Source organism: Microdochium trichocladiopsis (genome assembly GCF_020744255.1).
Source record: "Microdochium trichocladiopsis strain MPI-CAGE-CH-0230 chromosome Unknown B0I36scaffold_1, whole genome shotgun sequence".
Classification (NCBI taxonomy): Eukaryota; Fungi; Ascomycota; class Sordariomycetes; order Xylariales; family Microdochiaceae; genus Microdochium; species Microdochium trichocladiopsis.
In genome coordinates, this window is record NW_025763544.1 from 1,993,013 (window position 1) to 2,005,050 (window position 12,038).

General features: G+C 56.7%; 6 protein-coding genes across 6 annotated transcripts; 4 read left to right on the forward strand and 2 right to left on the reverse strand.

Annotated features, from left to right (window-relative positions):
- Positions 1–402: 402 nt before the first annotated feature.
- On the forward strand, positions 403–1,850 carry B0I36DRAFT_426712 (uncharacterized protein; the record flags this gene model as incomplete). Its single annotated transcript, XM_046162401.1, has 2 exons — positions 403–411; positions 503–1,850. 2 exons carry the CDS (start codon positions 403–405, stop codon positions 1,670–1,672), a joined length of 1,179 nt encoding a protein of 392 aa, XP_046018264.1. The 3' UTR covers positions 1,673–1,850.
- Positions 1,851–2,855: 1,005 nt separating this feature from the next.
- B0I36DRAFT_343991 (major facilitator superfamily domain-containing protein) lies at positions 2,856–4,604 on the forward strand (the record flags this gene model as incomplete). Its single annotated transcript, XM_046156216.1, has 4 exons — positions 2,856–3,014; positions 3,074–3,572; positions 3,634–4,057; positions 4,112–4,604. The coding sequence occupies 4 exons, from the start codon at positions 2,856–2,858 to the stop codon at positions 4,602–4,604; spliced, it is 1,575 nt and encodes a 524-aa protein (XP_046018265.1).
- An 881-nt stretch (positions 4,605–5,485) lies between these two features.
- Positions 5,486–6,832, reverse strand: B0I36DRAFT_357548 (uncharacterized protein; the record flags this gene model as incomplete). Its single annotated transcript, XM_046157814.1, has 1 exon — positions 5,486–6,832. The coding sequence occupies one exon, from the start codon at positions 6,830–6,832 to the stop codon at positions 5,486–5,488; it is 1,347 nt and encodes a 448-aa protein (XP_046018266.1).
- Positions 6,833–7,026: 194 nt separating this feature from the next.
- On the forward strand, positions 7,027–7,358 carry B0I36DRAFT_310184 (uncharacterized protein). The gene has a single exon (XM_046152226.1). It carries the CDS (start codon positions 7,061–7,063, stop codon positions 7,259–7,261), a length of 201 nt encoding a protein of 66 aa, XP_046018267.1. The 5' UTR covers positions 7,027–7,060; the 3' UTR covers positions 7,262–7,358.
- On the forward strand, positions 7,258–8,874 carry B0I36DRAFT_7100 (ubiquitin fusion degradation protein UFD1-domain-containing protein). The gene is made up of 2 exons (XM_046163252.1): positions 7,258–7,669; positions 7,772–8,874. Exons 1-2 carry the CDS (start codon positions 7,382–7,384, stop codon positions 8,687–8,689), a joined length of 1,206 nt encoding a protein of 401 aa, XP_046018268.1. The 5' UTR covers positions 7,258–7,381; the 3' UTR covers positions 8,690–8,874.
- Positions 8,875–9,532: 658 nt separating this feature from the next.
- On the reverse strand, positions 9,533–11,776 carry B0I36DRAFT_357550 (uncharacterized protein; the record flags this gene model as incomplete). Its single annotated transcript, XM_046157815.1, has 1 exon — positions 9,533–11,776. The coding sequence occupies one exon, from the start codon at positions 11,774–11,776 to the stop codon at positions 9,533–9,535; it is 2,244 nt and encodes a 747-aa protein (XP_046018269.1).
- Between the last annotated feature and the right edge of the window lie 262 nt (positions 11,777–12,038).

Genomic DNA, 12,038 nt, shown 5'->3' on the forward strand with positions numbered 1-12,038 from the left:
TGCAGTTGTATGATTGATCAATCATGGGTTTTGTAGTTTCATTCAATTATTCTATCTCTGCAGATTTTAGGCCTTGCTTCATTTAATGACATCGTTGCCAAACTCCAACATGATTTGACCTCGACCACCGGACCAAGTATAATAAGATGTGAAGACTCCCATGCAGATTTGTCACTTGGATGGTGCAGCAAAAGCCAACTTGTAAAGAAAACCACTAATGCGATAACCCTGACAACTTCTGCCACACATTCTTCGCCCGGCAAAGTGGCTTCAGCATGAAGACATCTCCGATAACCATGGGCTTGTGCCAGGGAATTATATGGAACCACCCACTTACGGGGGCCCGGGGGGGCAATATTTGCTGCGAATGCGCATCGGAGATGGCTTCAACACAGACCCGAAATGATACTTGTAAGCAGAGAAGGTGAACTCCTAGGTCTTGCTGCAGAGTTCTCCCGCTCATTCCTAGCTGTGCAAACATCTCGATACAAATTGCTACCAGTCAACTACCAACGAATTGCTTGCCTACATTCCAACTTATACCATTCACAAACTCATCTATCCCGCTCAAAATCTACAAAACCTGCTATCTACGATGGACAACACCCGGGCTGCCGCCTTGGGCCAGGCTATGAACTTGCTTGGCCGCAATCACAAGCTGCTCACAGAGTATCTCCAGAGCCCAGTCAGCACACACAAGCTCCAAGACATTTACCAGCGCAGGAAAATCCGCCAGACTCTGCAACGCATCCACCCGCAGATCGGATCGTGGTTCGATATTCCCGGACTATCTGGCAGCTCTCGCGCCACCTACGAGGACCACAAACACTTTAGGATCGACGAGTACATTCTCGCCAAGCTACCAGACCAGAACCATCTTGTCACCAGCAGCAGATGCGACCACCAGTATGGCGACTACGGAGTGCCGGCCATGTTTCAGTGGCTGTTCTCGTGCTCCACACCGCACGGGCGCCTTGTAGCAGCTGAGGGCGGTCGCCTCGACGTGGCCGTCAACGAACTTCCGGCCGGCACGCCCGAGAACAAGGACGGGCTGGATGAGATCATTGAGCATGGCCAGACGGCCCTGTCGCTCTGCGATCCCCAAGACATTGATTGCTCCCTGTGCGACTTGATCAGCAGCGCCAACACATATGTCGCGAGCTATCGTCTGGCCCATGTGGCCGGTTTTATCCCAAAGCACCGTCTCGACCTCGCGACCAAGGTATCAGCTGGCATGCTAGAACAAAAGCTGCGTGCAGAGCATGCGGCCGCGGCGAACAGGGAGTCGCCCATCTACCAGAGAATCAACAACCTGCTGCACAAGCTCATCGACATCGCGGACCGCCTGGATCCGGCAGACGAATGTGATATCCGACCGGCCGACACAGACGCGACGAAGCTGCCAATCAACACGAGCGTCAGCAAGCACCTTGACGTTGCGAGCTCGTTCAGGATCGAGACCCGCGAGGCAGGCTGCGCAAAGACCACGAAACAAGACTTTGGCGTCTCAATGTCTGCACCCCCGACACCGACTGGCGTAGCACCCTGGCTTGCTGGCACAGACGACGTTGTCCCAGCCGAGCCATTAGATGAGGGCAGCACTGATGACCTCGACGAGGAGGCGGAGAAATTGATCGATAGGCTCAGGATCGCTGATAAAAGCACTCCATGATTGAGCCACATGAATACGGAGTTGTTAGCAAAGGGAAACATCATCACCAACACACCACCACCACAACAACAACTTTTCAATTTGCGCCTATTGCCCCACGACCTTGAATACGGACTGAGTAGGGTTGGGAAGCCGAGAAGATATTTTCAGGGTCAGGGGATGGTTGACTGAGCAGGACAGTATTGGGGATGGGAGTAGAATTAGTAGTGTAATGCAACAAGATTTGGGTTCTTCAAGTCGTCCATTGTCCCTCAGTGTCGATCGTCGGTCAAGTGTGACTGACTGCCTGAAGCGGCCTAGAGTGCGGCCTAGAGTAGGCGCTGCATGTTGGAGTGCATACCTGGCGTCTTTAAACCCGTGTGCCTACCGCTTTGGGGCGAACCTATTGATTGCTCCAATCGCGTGTTGTGCCGCTGGGAGCGGAAATCATCAGAATGACGAGGTGAGAGCCATTGCACTGGGGCAGAAGTCTTCTAGAATGTTGCGTGATGCCCCTGGCGATCTTGCATCTCGGAACGACAACACAAGAAAAGGAAGGGTTCATGAGATAAGATGACCAGCTCAGGGTCCTCCAACGTGGCAACCAACCTACCAGAGCCACAGTCTGACCATGATCTTGCAGATAGGCAGAGCCCACCCACACTTCTCCGGGCAAAGATGCACGCAACCACTGTGTGTACAGTAGAAGCAGACCCTTGAGACTGGCCGCATCCGGAGCCAATCGAACCCCCACGAGGGCACGCTAGCGAATGGCGGAGCCGCCCCCAGGAGCCGGCCGGCGCATTACATCATTGGCGCAATCTGGTGGCTCGGCGGGGCAGCTCTCTCTGTCGCGAGTTTGAGCACATGCTCGATAAGGCAGAGAGAGGCGCATATCCTTTGCCGGTCGCAATGCCAAGGAGCACGCGAGCCCTGGCGGGGGTCTCGCTTGGAAACGGGGTGACACTGCAGTCAAGTCTGGTCGCGATGGATCTGGAGGCGACCTTGGAAGGAGCGAACCCTTGGGCGGGTCGCCGATCAGTCCCTGTCCATGGCCAGTCGCCTCCTGCCAGACCGTCGTCCTCGCCTTCCCACGATAGTTGGTTTTCCTGCTTATGCTTCTCGTTCCCATTGACGCCTCGTTTTCTCTCACCCAGCCTCGAGAGGCTGTACATGTGTCTCGTCGAAATAGACAAAGCTCACAATGGCTGAAGAAAAACACTCCCCAGAGCTCTCTGAACAGCGCGACCCAGCCACCATGGAGGCCGCGGCCCACGTCTCTCTGTACGACAGCGACGAGGATCTTCTCGGCCAGCAGAATGTCGACATTGTCCTCAACAAGAAGATGCACCTTGTCAACAATGTAAGCCAGTCGGCCCGCTGCGTCCCTCGGGAGCAGCCGCACCTTGCGTCACCAAACAGCTAACAACTGCCATACCCAAGGCTATCGACGAGATCGGCTGGACGGGCTACCACTCGAAGCTCTTCGTCCTCAACGGGTTTGGCTATGCAGTCGATAGCCTGGTCCTGCTCCTCCAAGGTGTCATCTCAACCCCGGCCTATACTGAGTTCGGCGAGGTTGGCTACAGCGGTGGCCTTACCATCGCGGTCTATGTTGGCATGCTGGTTGGTGCCATCTTCTGGGGCTTCGGCGCCGACGTAATAGGTCGCCGCACCGCCTTCAATGTCTCCCTCTTCATCTGCTCCGTCGCAACCATTGTCTGTGGCGCGGCGCCCAACTGGCCCGTCCTCGGCTTCTTTATCGCAGTCCTTGGCTTTGGTGCCGGCGGTAACCTTGTCCTTGACACGGCCGTTTTCCTCGAGTACCTGCCTGGCAACAAGCAATGGCTTCTCACAGGGCTCGCGGCATGGTGGGGAATCGGACAAACCGTCACCGGCAGCATCGCTTGGGGGTTTCTAGGTAGGATAGTCCTTGGGCTCATCGCTTTTGCAAAACTCTGCTGACCGAGTATCAATGGCAGTCCCCGAGCGCTACAACTGCAAAACCGTTGCGACGTGCACCTACGACAATAACATGGGCTGGAGATATGTCATGTACACTGCCGGCGCGCTGGTCCTTGCCATGTCGCTCGCTCGCATCACGGTTGTCCGTCTCAAGGAGACTCCCAAGTATCTGCTAGGCATGAGAGAGGAGGCAGCGCTTGTCGAGAATCTCCAGGCGCTCGCCGCGAAGTACAATCGGCCCTGCTCCCTGACTCTGGAGCAGCTTGAGGCCTGCGGCACGATCCGCTCATCGGGCAAGGCCAAACGCTTCTCTTTTAGAGAGACGAGCCAGCACATCTCTGGCCTCTTTGCAACCAAGAAGCTGGCGCTGTCCACAAGCATGGTCTGGATGTCGTGGACCCTCATCGGCCTCGTATATCCGCTCTTCTACGTTTTCCTCAAGTAAGTCACCATGCGGAACACCGGCCTGAAGCCATTCTAACCAGACAATTACAGCAAATATCTGGCGAGCCGCGGCGTTGGCGCCGCCAACCAGTTCAACGTCTGGCGCGACTACACTCTGACCAACATCTCTGGCATTTTCGGCCCCATCCTCGCTGGATATATGTGCAACCTTCGCGTCCTCGGTCGCAGATATACCATGCTTATCGGGGCGATCCTCACCATGGTCTTCTTCTTCGCCTACACTACGGTGTCTACGCCGGACCAGAACGTGGCCTTCAGTTGTACCATTGGCTTTTGCCTCAACATTTACTATGGCACCTTGTACGCATACACTCCTGAGGTCCTGCCAAGTGCCCACCGCGGCACGGGCAATGGCATCGCCGTCGCCTGCAACCGCATCATGGGTATCATCTCGGCCGTTGTCGGCACCACCGCGGATACCTCGACGTCGGTGCCAATCTACATCTGTGCAGCCTTGTTCGGTGCCATGGGTGTGGTTGCTGCCTTGTTCCCATTCGAGCCGTATGGCAAGAGGAGTTCTTGATTGGGTTGGTGACCCAGTGAGTTGCCCAAGCTTGCTAACGACTGCCCGCGTCTGTGTGCGTTTGGAATATTGCAGCGTCGTATCGATATTGCAGGTGACGGTTCGAGCATTTGAGCGTGTTTCAGGGGGCGGTGGAAGGAGCACTGGAAAACATATCATCCAGGGCTCTAAGCATGGAGAATAGTTGGACATTGTTTTGTACTCGAATGATACCCCACTTGGACGTTTCCAAAGACTATGTGTGAGAGAGTAGATGCCTGCCGTCATGCTTGGCGGCATGTCCCAAACGAAATATGGGTTCAGACGTTCCTCCGGGATTGATGCTTTTACAGCCGCAACTGAGTCTGCTTAATTGTCACCAGCAATAAGCACTTTCGTATAGTCATCAACACTTATTCATGGCATTCTACTGAGCGTAGAAAGTGCCACATACGCGGCTCCACTGCTCCACGACTTTGACTTCCGAAGTGGTGAGAACTGGCTCCGAGAGGGTATCAACATATTCCGGAGAGCCTTGAGCCTGTTGAGCAATACAAGTACAAAGATGAGGCGCGTTACTTGTGTGCAAGCGTATGTGTCCTGAAGCTCGGCGTCTGGTATGGTGGACGGGCAAGCATCTTGGGAAGCTCCCGGTGGCTCTGTGGAGCTTCTTGAAAAGCTGCTCTGCCTGCCTACATGAAAGCGCATGTGTACAGAAGGTTCGTCTGCAGCCACTCACAATGGTGTGTGCCAGCAGGATGGACTTTTCAGCTTCAAAAAGGCTGCAGAACCACATACGTGCAAGCAGCGTTTTGTCCTGCCGTAGCTATACGGCACGCAATGCTTGATGTCCTCATGTGTGCGCCAGGGTAGGTGTTGTGTCGGGCAGGATCAGATGATGTTCAGACGAAAGTAGCCGTCCGACTCCAATCTTCTTCACCAGCGAGTCGGAACTCGACACCCTCGCCGAAGTAGCCAGCGTCCTGCCACGCCTTCATGGTGGCACCATCGTATGGTCCCTGCTTGGGCGTATCATCACGGCCGTCGACCCATCTGAACTCCCACATCTTGGTGGCAGCGGGATGAGTCTCTGTGTCGTCATCAGCTGCGGTTTCTTCCTGCCGCGGCTCCTTCCACGGCTCTTCTGTCTCGCGTGTATACTCGCGTATCAAGCGCTCGCGCTCCGTGTCGTAGATTTCTGGACGGTCTCTCCCAAGCAGCTTGTCCGCGGCATCGGTAATGGCGTTGATCGCCTCTTTTATGCGAACCTGTTCTGGGTCCTCCTCGGCTTTCTCTGCATCTGTCTCCATCGCGTCTGGCTTTTGTTTCTTTTGCTTCCATTTTGGGACCTTTTTCTGCTTCACCTGTCCTTTTGCGAGGCGCGCCAACGCCTCGAGTGCCGTCTCGCCTGGCTCGAGGCAGAGAATCAGTGATCTGAGGAGGTCTGACGTCAAAAAGCTGTCGTCCTCCTTGCGCTTCGCTCGTGCATCCTCCTCGCGCTTCTGATGGGCCTCGGCAGCCTTCTTGACATCCTTCTTGCTGACGCCGTCCAGCCACCGGTCGTGGACAGCGTCGGGATCCACTGCCTTGCGGACAAAGTTGCCCGACTCGTCGAATTTGCCCTCCTCCTCCTCCGCCTTGAGGTTGAAAGCCTCCACCTTGGGCGCATGCTTCTTGAGGCCACCAAGTCCTACTTCTTCATCTATACCCTCCGCCTCGATAGCGAGCCTCCTGGCCTCCTCGTCGTCGTCATCGTCGGACTCCTCGTCGAGGCGGATCTGGCCGCCGGATTTCGACCTCGAGTCCTGGCCCTCGATCTGGTCTGTGTCGAGGAACCTGACCTCCTTGCTGGTCTTTCCCGACGTTTCATCGACAGTGTCGTCTTTTGGGTCGTCCTCGTCCTCGTCTCCAAACATGTCGTCCATGTCCTCGTCAGCCTTTGGTGCGGCGGGCTTCGCCTTGGCACCGGCGTGAAGCGAGCCAAGCTCCTCGCGGTCCGAGTCCGAGTCGTAGCCATCAATGTTGACAGCACCGCGCTTGGTAGTCAGCCCGCCCTTGATCACGTCGGCGTCGGCCTCGAGGAACACGTCGGGTGCCCCGTCGTCGTCTGGGTCGGCATCGGGGGCGAGGGCCGAGGGATTCCGCAGGTCGAACTTGACCTTTTTGCTGTCGGGCTCGGCATTGTGGTGCTGGCGGGCGTAGGTCTCGCCGTCGCGCTTGGGCCTGGCGGCGCTGTACCGGGACGCCATGGTGTGATGGTGTAGGCGAGATGTGCCTCGGTCCTTTCGCGTATGGGAAAAGGTTGTGCTAGATGCGAGAGGGAGAGCTTTGTTCCTAAGAGTGCCGAGCTCGGCAAGCTTGGTGACTGGGGCGGAAGGTACAAGGGTACCTTGCAAGGTATGGACCCCCACCACCACCCAAGCTCCGGCCGTTTCGTCATCAGCAGGTGCCTCTCTGCCAGAGCTCGCGTCAGGTCCATGTACGTCTTTCTGAACATAGCTCACGAGCCATCCACTTCCCTGCAGCAAGGGCCCGACCAAACAGCACATATCAGACTGAAACTCATTACTGTGATACTTTCAAAGCCCAGATCGCGACCTGTCGTCTTGCTTCAACCCCGCATCACGCTCAGTCACATCGACCCGGAGTTGAGAATAGCTCCTTGGCCATCATGGTAGGTCCTCAAACTGGAGTCCTGCCCTAGCCCCAGAGGCAGCCTGCTTCACAGCTGACCCGTCCTACCCTTCAAACAGTATCGACCAGGTTTCGGCGGCGGCGGCGGTTTCGACCCGGAGGACATGTATAACATGGCACGCTCAGGCGGCATGATGCGCGGCCCGGCGATGCGGCGCTTCGACGAGTACTTCCGATGCTACCCCCTGATCATGGCGCCCGGTTCCGAGCGCCCGGAGCTCAACTACGGCTCCAAGATCTTCCTGCCGCCCTCGGCCCTGCAAAAGATCTCGCAGCTTCACGTGCAGTGGCCGCTCATGATGGAGCTCGTCAACGGCGAGAAGGAGCGCATGACCCACGCTGGTGTGCTCGAGTTCGTGGCAGAAGAGGGAAGGGCATATATACCACAATGGGTACGTTGATTCAGGCCACCGAGAGTGTGTGAGGCTGTCACCGGATGAGGCTTGACGTGTGGTCGGTCAGACAGAGCTGACCCCCTTTCTGGTAATGAACAGATGATGCAGTCGCTACAGCTCGATGTCGGCGACATGATCCAGATAAAGTCGACATCGCTCGAGCTGGCCAAGATGGTCAAGCTCCAGCCTCAATCAACCAACTTCCTCGAGATCAGCGACCCAAAGGCCGTCCTAGAGAAGGCATTTAGGAACTTTGCCACTCTGACGCGCGGCGACGTGTTCAATTTCGAGTACAATGACGAGGTCTACGAAGTTGCCGTGCTCGAGGTGAAGCCCGAGACGGAGAAGATGGGCGTGTGCATGATCGAAACAGATGTCTCGGTCGAGTTCGCCCCGCCGGTGGGCTACGTCGAGCCGCAGAAGGGCAGCGGCACAAGCACGCCGAGAAGCACGCGGGGAGGAGGAGGAGCAGGAGGAGGCTTGCCGCCGGGAGGCTTGCTGCACAACCAGGGCACCATGGCGCAGAGCATAAACTACGACGCCATCAAGCCCGAGTCCAGCACCGCCGCGGCAGGCGCCCGCGCCGTGTCGTCACATTTCCTCCACGAGGGCCACAAGCTCGTCTCCAAGAAGGGCAGCAAGGCGCCCACCCCAAAACCATCGACACCAGTGGCCGGCTCGTCCTCGAATAGCAAGGTGCCGCCTGCGCCGCCGAAGCGCACGACAAACGGGCCTATGCCGCTTCGGCTTCCCCCCAACAAGATCTTCTTCGGCTACGACATCAAGCCAGTAAAGACCGACGCGGACAAGCAGGCAGAAAAAGAGAATGCTGAGCGGCCGCACTTCGCCGGACAGGGACAGACCCTGCGCGGCGGGACCAAGAAGAAAGGCGTGGAGACTCCAGAGGATGGCGGTGGCAGTAGCAGTAAGGGCAATGACAAGAAGTCCACGACGGATAGCGGGGGCGGAGGCTCGACGGGAAGCAGGCGACGTAAAGAAGAAGGCATGGCAAGATAGTGTCGTGAGCGGGGCGTATGATAGCGCAACGCGCCCCTGTGGATGCGAAGGGTCTCGTCAGCTACGTCGTTTGCTCATTCTCGCGAGCATGGTGGATAAGTGGGAGCATAGAATTACAAAAACGTCACGAACCACAGCTGACCTCGTGGTCCAAGAGGATATCTCGGCGCTGGGCATCTTTTGTGACTTTGCAAAGTGTACGTCTCATCATCAAAGGTGTGATCAGAATACTATCCACGTTAGAGTGACTAGGTGACTACAAAACATGGACCCTGGAAACAGTGCTGCAAAATAGACAACCAAAAGACCGGCTTTCTTTGCTCGGGCACTATTCAGTGTGCCGCGGGGGATATCATCAAATGGAGAGAAAATGGAACAACAAAGGCAACAAGGTAAATCCAGGAACAGCACTGTCCTTTATGGCTCGAACAGCGAACAGCCACTGTGGAGCAATCCGCGCAACACCGCCCTGCCCAGCACTTCCCCCATTATGAAGTGGTCCTCCAACACATTCGCCATCCTCTGGCGCTCGGCTTTGAGCGAGCTGCAGTTGTACTGCCCCATGCGAAAAGAAAAGTCGTGGGCAGCAGAGGCCAGAGAGTAGTGGCCACAAGAGGCTGGCGCGAGTTTGTCCTTGTGCTTGTCATCTTGCTGCTACGATAATAGGTACGCCTGACCGATTGAGCACTGAGAAATGCACCAATTCAGAAAATCAAGTAGACCCGGAATACCAGGAAGCCGCATATGTTCGTCATGATCGTCGTTATGTCGTAAAGTAATGTACACCTCTCTGTAGTCACGACCAGGCGCCCGCTCTAGGCCCTTGCAGAGGAGGATGACTTTTCAAGCCCCATTCGTGTTTGTGCGGCCGTATCTAGCGAGCTCCTCGGTCGGCCGCCAAGGCTCCTTCGTTCGGATGGTCTTTCGCAAAATCTCGAGGGTGATGGGTATTGCTTCCTCTGGACTTGTCCATGGACCCAGGCGGTCAAGCAGTTTGCCTACCTCGCCGCCGTCGTCTGATCTCGAGGAACCATCGTAGAAGCCTAGAGCCTTTCGCGCTTTCTCTGCCATGCGCCACGTCTCGTGTTGGTCCTTCGAGTTCTGTAGCAGCTCCTTTGCCATCTCTGGGCCTTCGGGGTAGGACCACAAGGCCTGACCAAGGTTTACCAGGAGAATGCCTTGCATGCGCAGCACCAGGGCTGAAATCTGACTGTTACGCCCACAGTCATTCTTGATGACCCGGAAGAGTGGCTGTAAAGATTTCCACGTCGCATGACTCCTTTGTTTCTTGTCAAGGTCTCTCGCGTCATTCTCTAACTTGAAGCCGAGCATGTAGGAGAGCAGGGACTGCACGCCATAAGCCATGATGAAGGGTCCATCCCGTTCGGACGGGGCCGATTGCGGTTGCTTCGAGCGAGCCATGTTGTCGCGACTGTGCTTCAACTTTGTGCCAAGCTCAATGTATCTAGAAGATCTCGACTGCAGGCGCTGCACCTGTTCCGGATTTGCTGATGGACGACGAGACTCCGCTGGTTGTGTGGCAGGGGTTACGGTTGTAGACACACCAGGCGTGCCTACCTGAGAGCTGCTGGATGCAGCTCGAACCATGGCGGCAGACTGCCGATTAGATGGCGTCGCCGGTTGCAAGGACTCGGACGTACGCGGGCGCTTGCCGGCCTCCGTGGCGTGAACTTCGCCAGCGGCTCTTGGACGCTTCTTGGCAACTCCTGGCTCCAGGCTGTCTGATCGGTCCCGAGCAAATCGCTTGCCCTTTGGCTCTAACTTGAGAATGCGCTCCACGGTCAGTTTGAGGCGCTTCTTGTACTTGAGCACCACAACGAGACTTTCTCGCCCTTCCCTGTCATTGTCATTGCGGCTGTCGACGTGGATGGAATCTCTCGAAGGATGGACGGTCTTCTGGGCAACAGCACCCTGTGGCTCCGGTTTCTGGCCGGTAGACGAATCCTTGGAGCTTGAAGATGCGGTCTTCTTCATTTTCGCCAGTTCCTCCATCACGATCGGTGGCAACGTCGGCGAGAGGAGTGGGGGAATGCTTGGGTGAGGCCGTCGCTTTTTGGGGCTCGGCGAGGATTCACGCTCCTCACGGGCTTTCTTTGGCGACGAGTCTCGCTCTTCCCGCGCTTTCTTAGGAAGTGGTCTTAGCTGATCGTCCGGCCGCTTCTTCGGACTCGGTCGGCTCGAGGACTTGTCGTCCAGGCTGCCCAAATGCAGGGGGGACAGCAAGGGTGGCACGTAGGGTTTTGGTTTAGCAGTCGGCTCCTGCTTCTTGACCACAGATGAACTGCTTGAGACGGGCTTCTGCACACCATTGGTCCTGGGCGAAGGCAGCGCCGGGGTGCTGTTGAGTGGTCGTTTCCCATTGGACAGTGGAGAGGGCCGCTGCAGGTCCTTGGAAGGCCGCCTGTCATGCGAGACTACACGCTCCGGCTTGGGTGGTAGGCCTGCAGGAGGGGGGCGCGGCAAAGTGCGCTCCGTTTTGCTTATTATCGAATCATCCGGCTTCTGGCGCTTGATGTGCTTTGGTTCAAGGTCGGCAGCTTCTGACAGTCTCTTCTTTGGTCGCACTGGTGAGGGGCTCCGTGGTCGCTGTGGATTTGGTCGGCTTCGACTCGAAGTGGCGGGCGTGTCTCGCTCCCGCTTGATGTCCATTTCAAGTTTGGGAGTAGTCTCCTGGGCAGTCCTCGGCTGTTCCTGCTCCTTGAGCGCTGTCAAGCGCGGTTTCGGCGTCAACTCGCCGTCCGGAGCCTCCTTTCTGCTCTTATAGTCCTTGAGTGATAATTTCGTCTTGGGCTTCTTGGGATCGGCTGGTCGAGCGATAGGGGTGTTGCTCGCATGACTGGCCTGGTCCTCCTCCCGGATGTCAAAGTATGCCCTTGCCAGGAGCACGCCACGGTCTGCGTCGCTGACAAAGGTCGTGTACTGCAGTGGTCGGCACACCTGCTCCTCAAGTTGTTTAGGATCGCGAGTTGGCGGGTAGCTTAGAGTCGGATGTGGCGACAGTGTATGTGGTTCTCTGGGCAGAATAGGTTTAAAGGTGTCCTCAATCGTCTTGGCCACCTCCTCCATGGTGGTCTCCCAGAGAGATTGCAACCCGACAGCGTTGCGCGCGGGTGCGATCTTGTGTCATCAAAATAGCTCGGGAGTGTCGATGGGTCGTGTTGGTGGGGATATGCCGGACTCGTGGAGCGGCGCGTCGCCAAATGCGCCGGTAGTTCTGTGGGATGAGCTTTGCAAGACGGCGCAGTGGTCACACGTGCTGTGCAGCTGGATCAGGATACCACTTGCGAGCAGGACCGTGAGCGCCGCGAACGGAGGCGCAATGGTTGAA

What these genes read in the sequence shown, in the direction of transcription:
- B0I36DRAFT_310184 (XM_046152226.1), top strand. Translation starts at nt 7,061, where the DNA reads ATGTACGTCTTTCTGAACATAGCTCACGAGCCATCCACTTCCCTGCAG.
- B0I36DRAFT_7100 (XM_046163252.1), top strand. Translation starts at nt 7,382, where the DNA reads ATGTATAACATGGCACGCTCAGGCGGCATGATGCGCGGCCCGGCGATG. An exon ending in GGGCATATATACCACAATGG is followed by an intron (nt 7,670 to 7,771) that starts GTACGTTGATTC and finishes GGTAATGAACAG; the next exon opens with ATGATGCAGTCGCTACAGCT.